We start from the raw sequence: 13,009 nt of genomic DNA, 5'->3' as shown, positions 1-13,009 counted from the left end.
CACTAGACTTTGGGCTCGTCTCACTCTCCATCTCGTCTGCACAGGGCTCCAGCTCACTAGCAGGTGATGTGGCCTGCTGCCTGGTGACCCTACCTGGCTTTGACTGCTGACCTCCACCCACTGGCCATGCAGAAGGGTTAAATATCCAACACTGCTAGCCTCAAAGGGCTGCCTGAGGGGCTGGGCCATGGCTGATCTCTGGGGACATGGGCTGGTGGGGTCCTGGCCTCTGGGGACATGGCCTCCCACCAGTCACTGGTGAGCGTGGCTCTGCTCTCAAATGCCCCACAAACAAGGGGGTTTGTGTCCAACCCTGTTTTCCTGCAGGAGCCTGGAATCCTGGTACTTGCCGGGCAGAAGGTGCCCACGTGGCCAGCCTCCGACACCCTGCCAGTGAGACCCTCAAGCTTCCCTAGAAGATGCTACGCCCCACGTGCTACCACAGCACTGGCCGAGTGTTTGGCGCACCCCAAGCCGCCCCTGTGCGGTGGTCTTGGTGGCTTGTGGCTGGTTTGCTCCTCCCCCGCCGTCTCTCCCCTCTGCTCCTCTTGGTTTGGGTCCTTCCCTGGAATCACCTGTAGCCCTGTATGACTCCGTAAGTCCTGCGAATCCCACGAGAGAGCATCAGGCCTGGAGGTGGACTGGGAACCACAACGCTCCAACTGTGGGACCCTGGGCAATCACTTGACCCGAGTTTCCCTGGCTGGGCAATGGGTGATTTCAAGCCAGAACCCATGTCCCAAGATGGTGGTGAAGATGATGGGAGTCGGTGTCTGTCAGTTGCTTAGGACAGCTGGCACCAGCAGACACTCAGGAAGTGCTACTGGAGAGGGTGGGGGGTCAGGTAGGTGACCTCGGTGGGATAAGGACACCCAGGGGAGCACTGTTTCGGAATGCGACTGTGAGGGTAATTGGGGGCAGCTCTGAGTGGACCCAGGAGGGAAGACCCACCCTCAGTGAGGGCGGGCACCATCCACCCTCCTGCGTCCCAGACAGAGAAAGAATACGGGGGGCACACACACACACACCCATCTTCTCCTGGATGTCAGAACTCTGGGCTCTCTGGGCCTGGACTGCAGGACCAGCAGCTCCAGGTGCTGGGACTTGGGGCCTTGGACTGAGACACACACCATGGGTTTCCTTGGTCCTGACCCTTCAGATCTGGACCGTGTCATGCTACGGCACGCCAGGGTCTCCGCTCGCTGACGGCCTGCCGTGGGGTTTCTCTGCCTCCACAATCCCGAGTCAAGCTCTCTAACGAATCCCCTCCTGTAACACCTACACACGTCCGTCCGTTTTTTCCCTCTGGAGAGCTCTGACATGCTTCAGGACACAGTGCTCAATGGACACGTGGATGTGCGCCCCAGGAGCCACCAAAATGATGAACGGAAACGGGACAGTGAGGGTGGTGATCAGCAAAGGCAGGAGCCAGCTGCCAACTACAGGGCTCTGAGACGATGCGGGAAGTCACCAGCAGCTGGTGGCAACGTGAGGCCAGGATTAGGGGCAGCACAGGGGGACAGGTGGCACCTTGGCCTGTCCAGATGGCGGCTGCCCCGTGGGGTGTCACCTGGGGAGGCCAACCAGACAGCCATGGCCACTCGGAGGAGCAGCAACACCACACAGTCCCCAGCCTCCACCCAATCTGGGCTGTTGAGGCCCACAGCTGGTTCCTCCCCTGGCTCCCAGGACAGGCCAGAGGCCGACACCGTGGCTGTGAGGGGCATGGGTCACGTGTCTCTTACCGTTACCTTCTCTTCTGCTGTTATGGTAAGAAGGGTTCTCAGCTGTGTCCTGTTCTGGAAAAAAAAAAAAAAAACCACTCTGGTCACTGCTCCCGGAGTCTGGTCCGCAGGGTAGCATTGGTGTCATGTTCAGCCCACCAGGCACCCGCCCCACAGCTGGGCAAGGAGGAGCCCGCGGGGTCCTGCAGTCCTTGCCGGGAAGTCTGTGATTTTGGATCCTGCTTTCTCCACCAAACGTCACGTACAAACCCAGCACCAGGTTCCTAAGACCCAGGAGAGCCCGCGGCACGGCATGTGGGAAACAGGTGGGGGCCAGGCCTCCCGGGAGAGGGGTGGGCCCATGGCTGCCAGCTGTGTGTCCAGGGGAGACCACCCACTCTGCCTAGGGTCACCTCTCACTGTGACACACACCCTGTGGGCCCACCTAATGGCTTCAATTTTCCTCTGTTGAGAAGACACCAGACACATGAAGGGTGAGTGTTCCCACACCCTCTGCAGCTGTGGGGTGCCCAAAAAAACCCACCACGGGACAGGACTGAGGGGTGGAGGCAGGACTTCCCACAGCTGGAAGGGCACAGGCTGGAGCACAGCTCCATGACCAGCAGGGGCGACACACAGCCCAGCCAGGCTCAGTGGGGAGGTGGGGGGAGTGGAGAGAGCGGTGGTGGGAAGACAGGGGGAGCGTCCCCGATCCGAAGTGCTTGAGTGAGAAGTATTTCAGAGTGTTTTCATATTAGGAATATCTGCATGTTCATGAAGAACCCTCTTGGGGCTGAGACCCAGGACTAAATACAAACTTCAGTTAAGTTCCGCAGAAGCCTTCCGCACACACCGGAGAGGAACTTTATACAACACAAAGTGCAATGCATTTTGACCAGAACCCGTGCCCTGAGGTCAGGTATGGAATTCGCATTTGCGGTGTCATGTGGGTGCTCAACCAGTTTGTCAGCATTTTGGATTTGGGGTTTGGGGATGAGCAGTGCTCCCCTGTGGAATCCCGGCACGTCACGTTGGGCCTGGAGCTTGAAGTTCCGTGAGCCATGCACACTGTGCAGCGGTCATCAGGGACACTGTCTCTAACCTGACCTGTGCTCCAAGGCAGAAAACCCCCTCGCCCGTGGGCCCCCACTGTGACAATAGCCCAGGAGGCACGCAGCATGCCAGGTCCAGCTCGGGCAGCAGGCAACCTGTCAGAGGCTTTGAAAGAAACCAACTACGACGGCTCATTTTCTAGGGGCTTAGAAACAAATTTAAATATGAGTCTTTAAAAAAGTGACAACTAGAGGGCGATCGCCCTGCCCTTTCTGCTTGAGCAGCCGCTGCTCTGGCGTATTTATGATGCTCTGTGGGTTTCAGGTCCCCTGAGCTGGACAGCTAAGGCTAAATTTGGAAGGCCACACCTGGAGGCTTTCTGCCCTGCTCTCATCCCCCACAGCACCCCTGCCTCCTGTGCTCCCTGACACGCAGGCCTAGGCAAACAGGAGTGTCCCTGTGCCGTGGAGCTCGGATTCAGACCCTAACCCCTGGCTTACTGTGTAAACTCAAGGCTGGGAAAGATGTTTTGAACCTTAGCACAAGTCAAAAGACATGGGCCAGGGGACTGCAGCGATGGTTTTACAAAGTGGCCATGAAGTGTACATGACACACTGACCTAACTTTCTCCTTCCTGATCTGCCTTCGTCTAGGATCAGTGACCTAACCCACTTGGATTTGGGGTGTGTGTGTGTGTTTGTGTGTGTGTGTGTATGCACCCGTGTGCAAGTGTGTACGTTTGACAAAGCATTTCTGACGCTTCTCCCCTTGCTCTGAGGGTCACACATGCCTGGCACCCAGCAGGCTCTCAGGAAGTGGAGATTATTTTCCTTCTCTCCTCTGTTGCTCCCAGGTGATTCTAAAGTGGCAGAACTAGATGAGACTTGGGGAATCTTCCCACTGCTCTCATCTTTCAGATGAAGAAACTGAAGCCTGGTGAAGTCCCACTGAGTGTCTGAGTATGGGTGAGCACGCAGCTGGCACAGTGGCTGCAGCCCCGAGGCACCGGAGGTGGTGCTGGACAGGCAGAGTGACCCTCATGTGGAGCTCACATAAGTCTCACTCAGACTCAGGGTCTGATCATTTTCAGTCCCAAAGACACACTGACTCTCCATAGCCTTTAGGAAAGCCCAGGAGTCACCCAGACTCTCAAGTCCACCCAGTGGAACAAGCTGAGAACAAGGGACGAGGACCTTGCCAACTTCCAGCACTATTCACTCAACAAACACTGACCAAGCACCTTCTACACTGCACTTCCAGGGCAGGTCTGAGGCTAAGAGCTCAAGACAGCAGCAGGAGGGAGCCTGGAACTCAGCTCAAGAAGCTTGGAACTCTGGAATCTTCTGCCGGGAGGTAAGTGTGCTTTCTGCCCTGACTCTGTCCACAGAACTGCCTCGAGTGCCTTAAAGGCTCAGAAAGGGAGGAAACTGCAACCCAACACACACGCGCGCGCACACACACACACACACGCACACGCACACGCACACACGCATACAAAGACTGCAGACATTGATACAATGATTTCCTCCTACAGATGAAAAACCTGAGGCTCAGGGAAGTTAAAAAAAATGCCCAAGATTCATTAGCTCATTGATCTGTTCATTCTCCTGCTCTGTGTAGGGTTCTTTCTGGCACTGGACACAGCTAAGATGAGGACAGAGGAGTCCCTGGGCTCATAGAGCTGACATGCTAGTAGAAGCAGGAGACAAGGGGCAGAGTGAACATCATAGACAAGGACAAGCAGGACAGACAGGAGCACAGCAGGGTGTGGCAGGGCAGGGACAGTCACTCAGGCTCAGTACCCGCACCTCTGCCACCCCAGCCCGTGACAGGTGCACTGGAAGCCTCAGGCTACACTGCGGCCCTGGCTCGAGGTCCTGATTTTCCTGCCAGAGGACATGGAAGAGTCCAGTGTCATTTTATTTTGAGTGTCTGACTCTTTTGTCTTAAATTTTTATGTTAGCTGACTTGTTCCTGTCCTCTGAAATTGTTGATGGCATTCCTTCTGGGCCGTCTGAGCCTTATTTCTTATCTCTCTGTGTCCTATTTTTTGACTTTGTACCTAATTACTTCCTGACGGATGGATCTGTTCCGACAGCCTCACGGTTTTCTCGCTTCTGGTCTTTATCCTCCAGCATCTTTCATCTTGTCCAATTTTACCTGCAGCTTTTTTTTTTTTCATTTTCCTGTTGCAGCAGAAATGCTGCCCAGGCTCTATGGCCTCAGGGATGAAGGAACTCCCGGAAGTTACCAGTGGCTGCAGCCCCCCCTTCTATCACGTGACCTGGGGCCGTCACAATAGCACTCTAAAGCACATTTCCACATCTATGTCCAGGGACTAAAATCACAATAAAATGGCAGAAGGAGCCAAAGCATCCCAAGCTCCCTGAGAGCAAAGCTATGCCTCCTCCATCTTATACCAGGGTGCACAGTGTTGCCCAGGACCTCCAACCAGGGTGTTCACTGCACAAGTGGATCCACAAAATGGGAAGTGAGCAAAGGAGAGACCAAGGATAATGGTGTTATGGGCTGAATCATGCCCTGAAAATTCAGATGCAGAGGTCCCAAGCCTTAGTGCCTCAGGAGGTGACTCAGAATGTGATAGGGGCTTCAAAGTAAAATGAAGTCATTCAGGTGGACTGTGGGCCACCTTTAGGGTGGCCTGGTATCCTCCTAAGAGGAGGAGATCAGGACAGACATACACAGAAGGACAACCACCATGTGAGGACACAGGGAGGAAGCCCTCTGCAACCTGGAAGCGAGGCCTCAGGAGGAGCCACCCACCAGCCCCTGTTCTCAAGCTGGTGGCCTCCAGGACCCGCATCAACGTGTTGCTTTTCTCTGGAAGCCACCCGGTTAGTGTGCTGGGTTCTGGCAGACTCACAATGAGGGCACCCACTGGGGAAGTGCCCACCATGTGAAGAGTCAAGAGCAGTTCAAGCTGCATACCACTGATGGCACACCCTGAGGGTGACCCTGGGTGAGGCACTAGGTGACTGCCCCAAGTGACAGGAGGTCTCTGACCAGAAACCACTGCCCTGGGTGAGGTGCCACTGAGAGCAGGCAGGCAGGCACTACTGATCGGTGCCCTCCGAGTCAACGTTCCTAAAAGCTCCCACCAGTGACAAGACAGAAAGCCAAGTAACAGAGGAGATACCGGTGAGGAGCTCTGAAAGGTGAGCTGGGCAGGAAGGGTCAGCCTCTCTCCGGTCCCCACAGCTTCCGAGTCCAGCGAGGCCGTGTAGGTCACCCAGTAGGAGTCTCCAACTGCGAGGAGAGAGAAACCCGGCATCAGGGAGGCGCCGGCCACGCCCCCTAGGCGGCCACGCCCACCAGGCCACGCCCACAGCCGGCCACGCCCTTCGCAGGCGCCCCCCCCACAATGCACTGTCGTGCTCAGCGGGCAGCAACTGGGTCTGTGGGCTCCACGCACCCGGGGTGGGGCGGTCTGGGAGTGGTCGTGGGCATGGCTAGCCTCACTTGCTCCTGGACTCCGAGCCATGAGCCGGTCGGCACCCCTTTCTCCCTCGTGCTGCACCTCATCTTTCCCGTGAGCGTGGGAGTGCAGTCCCCACCCACTGGAGGCAGCCTTCTGCCCTCAGGAGGGACCCGGGCTCCTCCACACCGAGGGGCACTCTTCCCACCTAAGTCTACCCTCCGACTTCGCCTTCATCCCCAACAGGACTGGAGCTTGGCCCTAACACAGCGTGCTTACTTCCCAGTTCCTGGCGACCTCAAAACAGTGTAAAAAAGGAGGAAATGAGCACTGATCCTAGGAACCTCGGGCTTTTGTTGTTTTCAAAATCTTCAACAGGTTCATTTTACTTTAACATAAGGATGAAGCCAAGACTCTGAAGACAGGTGATAAAGGGAGAAGACCACTACGAACTTTGTCCAAAAATGGCCGTCCTGGCCTGACCCCACTTGGCACAGCCAGGTCACACTCTCCATGCACTCCAGACCTTGGCCTGGCTCATCCCCAAGTCCCCCCAGGCCGGTGGCTAGGGAACAGGTTATTTTCTGCAACGTCGAGGAGAAACTGAGACTGATCTGTGTAGGAATGATGAGTGGACACTGTCTTGTCCCTAAATGATGCTGGCTTTCATAAAAGAAAAACAGCACATACTACCACTACTCATCATCATCGTCATTAGGTCAGAGTATCAGAGGACTCAAGTCTGCTGGTCATTTGATTTTATCGTCATCTAATTATTCTTTGAGAAAAACAAAGTTGCCTGTCCCCTAAGTTGAAAATCAGTGCCACCTCCCCTGGCACAGCGGACTTCACAGTAAGCGCTATCAACATGCTGACCGGAGGGAATGCAAGGTGCTGGGCAGAGTCTGGACATGGGCTTCAGAGCCACAAGAAGAACCTAACAAGAACAAAACAGCAATGAGATGCCCACCAACACCAGGCGCATCCCACGGCCCGGCCATCCTGGAGTTTTTCAGGGATTAGCTTCCTCATCCTCACCATGACCTTGATCTCCTGTCCTGCTCAGTGCAAGGATGAGGAGATGGGCAGGAGGCATCCCCAGAGCAGAGTGAGATGAGCTCAGGTGAGGAAAGCGCTTGCAGTGGCCAGGGCTCCCAGCAGTGAAGGGAGGGACAGGTGGGTCCCTGCAGGGTCTGGGGGCAGGAGGATGGCTTTGGAGTAGGGGATCAGGTCATACTTCCTGGAAAAGGTCACTCCAGGACCAAGCCCCAAAGGATAGAGGAGATGTGTGCATTCAGAGTCAGAACAGGAGAGCTCTCAGGTGGGAAGCCTGGGCAGTGTGGGAGCTGGAGTCGGTGGCAGGTTTGTCTGGCAGAGCGTGGATGAGGAAAGACAAGGGGAAACGGAAGACAGGGCCGGAGGTGCGGTGGGCTGGGGAGGGCTCTGCAGGAGCCCGCACCTTCCCCTTACAGGCAGAGTCCAAGCCACAGGATCTCCTCCACTCAGTCCACAAGGAGGCTTGGGAAATGTGAGGATCTCAGGACAATGCCTGGCTCAGTGAAGCAAACCCAGGGCTGTCTGTGCTCTGCTCGCGGCCCCATGCGCCATTCTCTGAACAGGAGCTTAAGAACTGGGGGATTTGTTTTTATATCTTTGAAGGATGGAAAACCCTAGGGGTCACTTTTAGGACATCACTGAAACCAGAGCCAGCAAAGAGGTCACAACTTCTGAATCAGCTCCACTAGTAGATGCTGTCAACAAGACTGTATTAAGAAAGATTCTGGGTGGGCTGGGGTTGTAGCTCAATGGTAGAGTGCTTGCCTTGCATGTTTGAGGCACTGGGTTCGATTCTCAGCACTGCATATAAATAAATAAAGGCCCATTGACAACTAAAAAAAAATATTTTACAAAAAAAGAACTGGGCACGGTGGTGCATGCCTGTAATCCCTGCAGCTCAGAGGCTGAGGCAGGAGGATTGCAAGTTCAAAGTCAGCCTCAGCAAGAGCGAGGCGCTAAGCAACTCAGTGAGACCCTGTCTCTAAGTAAAATACAAAAAGGGCTGGGGATGTGGCTCAGTGGTTGAGTGCCCCTGAGTTCAATCTCTGGTACCAGAAAAAAGAACCTGCTTCATCAATCAATGCCAGCTCCCTCAGAAACAAGCCCCTGACAGCCAGCCCAGACGGCAGCACCCCAAGCAAAACAGCCATTCAGCAGCGTCCCAGGGGAACATGCCCAAACACCGTGAACCCGCTGGAGCAACCTGGACATCTCATGAATGTGCTTCCAAGGCCAATGACAACATCCTCCCACCTTGCCCAGCACACACAAACTCTCTGCCTTTCTGAGTGATGGCAATTTTGGTCATCAGGTGATGGGGGCACCAGAGTCATTGGACTCCATCACTCAGAACATGTCTGGCTGAAATTTTTCACAATTAAAATTGAATTTGTATTTTTTTTTAAAACAACACAGGATTCTGCCATCACCTTGCAGAAACTTCTTTCTGAAAGCCTGGAATCCATCCTGGGTCTTGTTCCCGACCGACTCCCTGAGGGTGAGGCCTGTGATGTCATCCAGCACGAGCAGTTCTGAGAGGTTGGCTGACGAGGGCGTCTTGGTGTTGTTCACGAACAGGTGAATGAGCACCATCTGTGGTTCGCTCTGCCCTGACACCTGGGACAGGAGGAGAGGAAGGGAGGGCCCATGGCTGCAGGACCAGCCTGACCTCTGCACGTCAGGTCTCACGGGGGTCCTGAGGATTTACCAGGCTCCTCTGGTTTCCAAGCCCCAGAGGGTGTTGACCCACACTGTCAAGCTGTGGCCCAGAGACAACTGCAAAGAAGTTGGGACCCTGAGGTGCAGTGAAATCATCCTGCTAAGTGTCCTGGAAGGAAAACTACCCCAAGGTCAGGCTGGGGAGAGGGACTCAAAAGAGCAAGTGACAGCTCTTTGTACTGAGTTATGCTAAAGATGCAGCCCCAGCTCAGAGCCCAGGCAGAATGGCTATTTGGTCCCCCAGGAAAGATCTGAGCTGGTCACCTGCATCCTGGTCAGTCTTCTCCAACCACGTTCTGCCTGCTGTAGATGTGTCCATGGCCCATGTGGCTGGTGGACTGGACAACCGTGCCCTGCTGCCCTCCAGCCTCATCTCCCACCACCCTGCACCCCCTCTGCCCAGCCCTGCTGAAATAGATACAGGAGCTAAAGAGAAGGAAGCAATGTATGTCCCGAGCTGAGTGACAAACAAGGTTCAAAAACGTGTGTATAGTATTCCACCACGAATGTGTACCTGCATGCACACAGGCTCACACACACACACACACACACACACACAACCACCTGTGCATGTTAGAAAACATCTCCAGAAGAAATGTGAGAACACACTGCACTGATTGCACCCAGGAAGGTCAGCCAGGTGGCTGAGGGCCCCGTGAGGGCAGTGCAGTGAGCAGGGGCCCCGCAGGCCTGGGCTGTCCAAACCCTGCACGTTCCAGAGGGCTCGCCTTTGACCTGCTTGAGGGAGATAACCTCTCAGGCTCCTGGAATATCCTGCCTGATAAGGAGGTTTTACACCTGGGGCCTGGGACCACACCTGCTCATCGAGGTCAACAATGTGATCCGTCGTGGGTGCCATGGGCCACACAGTGGCAGTGTGGCCTCCAGGGGGCAGAGGACTGAGCATAGAGGTCAGTCTTGCAGGGGCCCATGCCTGACTGAGCCCTGAGGAAAACTCTGGAAGCTGGTCTCCAGTGAGCCTCGCTCTTGGCCAGACTCTGTAGATGTTGGCACACACGGTGCTGGGAGGACCGGGTGACCGGGCCACAACACCGCACAAGGACACCAGAAGCACCTGCCTGGTCTTCCAGGGCTCCCCATTCGCCTCATTGCTTTCTCTGCAATACACCACATCTGGGAGCAGCAGGGCTCCACTGCCTTCTGAGCCCTTCAGCAATCCCTGAGCTGAGGGTGCTCCTGGGGCCCAACTCAGGCTGGTGTAAAACTGTCTCCTGGGGTTAGTAAGATGGAAGACCTAAAACAGTAAGCAAATTTTTGAAACTATCAAGAACCATGTTTTTGTGGGAGGGAGGATAGTAGGGGATAGGAAAGGTAGCAGAATACAACAGTTACTAATAGGGCATTATGTAAAATTGTGGATGTGTAACCGACGTGATTCTGCAATCTGCATTTGGGGTAAAATTGGGAGTTCATAATCCACTTCAATCTAATGTATGAAATATGATATGTCAAGAGCTTTGTAAAGTTGTGAACAACCAATAAAAAAAATTTAAAAAAAGAACCATATTTTTGTAATCTGAATATAAATATATAACCCTTTCTTCCCTATTCTAAATGATCACTGTTATTTTTTTTTTAGTTCTTGACAGACCTTTATTTTATTTATTTATATGTGGTGCTGAGAATCGAACCCAGTGCCTCTCACATGCCAGCCAGGTGCGCTTCCACTGAGCCCCAGCTCCAGCCCTGATCACTGTTATTTTTATAAACAAAAATTTAAGTGTTCCCACCCACCCTCAGTCTCAGCACTGCCATCTAGGGATCAAACCCCTGCTGTCTACAGCATCACCGTGGGTCCAGACAAGAGCGGAAAAGCCCACGATTTACAGCCCGTGGGCTGACTCTACCAAGTGACCTGGGAAAAGTCCAGTTCAAGCATAAGTGACTCGTGGAGACTCACCAGCGCACATTTCTGAAAAATTACTCCATTCTCTGAAGTCCCTTGAACTTGTCTTGAAATATCTCCATACTAAAATAAAAGAAAGAAATTATTTGAAAGTGAAGACTATTCCACGCTACACAATTTAATAAAAGCACGCGATGGTAGACTTTTTAAAGGAGGATAGAGGGATTACTTCAGCAGCTGCAGCCACCCAGGGAGCAGGTGCAAACCTCCCCCTGGTGTGAATCCTCTGTCGTGCACAGGAAGAGCACCGGGAGAGGTAACTGGGCTGTCCCAGTGACGGTCACATTTTGAGGGAGAGAGGGAGCACTTTGCTGGAGGAACAAAAGCCTGTGACAGTCAGCTCAGAAGGGTCCTTCCACCCGCTGACATTCGTGAGGAGGTGCTGCCTCGTTACTCACCAGGTGGGGCGTTACAGCAGACTCTCTTTTAAAGAGGTTCCTCTTGGGCCAGGAAGGTGCGAAGGCAAATAAGGAATGAGTCCACAGCCCTGGGGAGGCTGCCGAGGTCAGGACTGGGCTGGGGACGTTGGTGTTCCTGTTGGGTTTCATTCCAAGTGGGACTTCTATGCAAGACAGCCAAGTGCAGCAGGACGGGAGCGAAAGGCAGTAAAGACAGCAGTTAGACTCTGAGACGGACCTCACGGTGTGAGGAGGGCACTCGGAAAGGGACCCTGGGTGAGGGGCTGTGCTCATGAGTGAGTGGATGGAAGAGGGGATGGATGGATGACTCACGCTCTTTGCCAGAAAAGCGGGGCAGGATCACGGGAAGCCGAGGGCTTGGGAGGGGTGTTTCTGAGCATGGTCTCCTTACCTGGGCCCTGTGCAGCAGTGTACATTCCTGGGCCCTGGCCACAAATCAGAACCACTGGACTATGGACACTCCCTGGGTGATTCTCACCATGGGATGAGATAGTCCTGGGTTCCAGTCCTGGCTCTGCCACTCTTCAGCTGTGAGCCCTTGGGCAAGTCACCTAGCCTCTCTGTGCCTGTTTCCTTAACTGCTATGGTCACTGTGGTTTGCCCCCAAAGGCTCATGTGCTAGAAACATGGCCCCCAGCACTGAAAGGTGGTGGGACCTTTAAAAGGTGAGGCTGAGGTGGGGGCGACCGGGTCATGACCTCCTCAGAAGGGACCAGTGCTGATCTCCAGGAGCAGGTGAGGTCTCCCGGGAGTGGATTACTTCTGCCAGAGCCAGTCACTCCTTATAAAGGGAGCCCAGCCCCTCTGGTCTCTTGCTTTCTGTTTTCCTATAAAACTTCGTCAGACACACCCCTGCCAGGCCATCACATCAGCTGTACTGTGTAGCCTAAAAGTCCTCACCAGAGGCCCACCAGATGAGCTGTCCCCTTTTGGACTTTGAGCCTCCAAAACCGTGAGCTAAATAAACTTCTTGATCCAAGTACCCAACCTCAGGCACTTGATTGCAGCAATGCAAAAATAGACCAAGATGTTAACTCTCAAGAAGACAGAGTAACTCCTGCCTCAGTGGACCCCCCGAGCCTCCACCTACTGCAGCACAAGCTCTGGTGGCCATCATAAGGAGGACAGGCACAGGCTGGACACAAGCACTGGCTGAGCCAACCAACACAAGATGACTCCCTCGAGAATCTGCTCTACATTGAAATATTTTGAAAGTTTATGAGCATTGTGTGTATAGAAATGACTCTTTAATCACCCGCGCTGGGTTCAGGAGTCCTGCTGAGCAGGTGCTGCTTGGCTGCTAGTGGGCTGTGGGACTCTGGCCAGGGGAGCAGAGTTCTCTGAGCTTGGTCCTTCTCACCTGGGATGTGGTTAAGACACCCATGGGGCAGGGTGCCTTGGGAGCCAATGAGCCACCACAGGTCACATGCTTGAAGTTAGAAATTTAACTAGATGGGCAGGTAGAAAGACAGACAGACTGACTGACTAGGCAGTGTGGAGACAAGTCTCACTGTGCTGCCCAGGCTGACGCAAGTGATCCTCCTGCCTCAGCCTCCCAAGTAGCGGGCACTACAGGAGTGCCCACCACGCCTGGCAGGAATCTGTACTTTCACGATGACCCAGACTGTGCAGCTGTGCTTCCTTGAACATCCATCTCTGTCCAAACACAACTGCA

General features: G+C 54.2%; 1 protein-coding gene across 6 annotated transcripts in view; it reads right to left on the bottom strand.

The window, feature by feature from the left end:
* The window catches only part of EVC2 (EvC ciliary complex subunit 2), a gene marked incomplete at its 5' end in the record, with an annotated part of 108,001 nt that overhangs the window by 77,590 nt on the left and 17,402 nt on the right, over positions 1-13,009 (bottom strand). For 5 of the 6 annotated variants that reach the window (XM_081303857.1, XM_081303858.1, XM_081303859.1 and 2 more), the window contains 5 exons: positions 1,746-1,799; positions 5,935-6,044; positions 8,700-8,886; positions 10,910-10,978; positions 11,314-11,477. In XM_081303857.1, coding sequence (XP_081159983.1) covers positions 1,746-1,799; positions 5,935-6,044; positions 8,700-8,886; positions 10,910-10,978; positions 11,314-11,477 — 584 coding nt within the window. Of the gene's footprint in view, positions 1-1,745; positions 1,800-5,934; positions 6,045-8,699; positions 8,887-10,909; positions 10,979-11,313; positions 11,478-12,589; positions 12,727-13,009 lie in introns of those variants that run through there. The other variant, XM_081303862.1, reaches the window with a different exon arrangement.

This window comes from Spermophilus citellus (genome assembly GCF_964194105.1).
Source record: "Spermophilus citellus genome assembly, chromosome: 8".
Taxonomy (NCBI): domain Eukaryota; kingdom Metazoa; phylum Chordata; class Mammalia; order Rodentia; family Sciuridae; genus Spermophilus; species Spermophilus citellus.
This window is presented reverse-complemented; position numbering and strand designations above follow the sequence as displayed.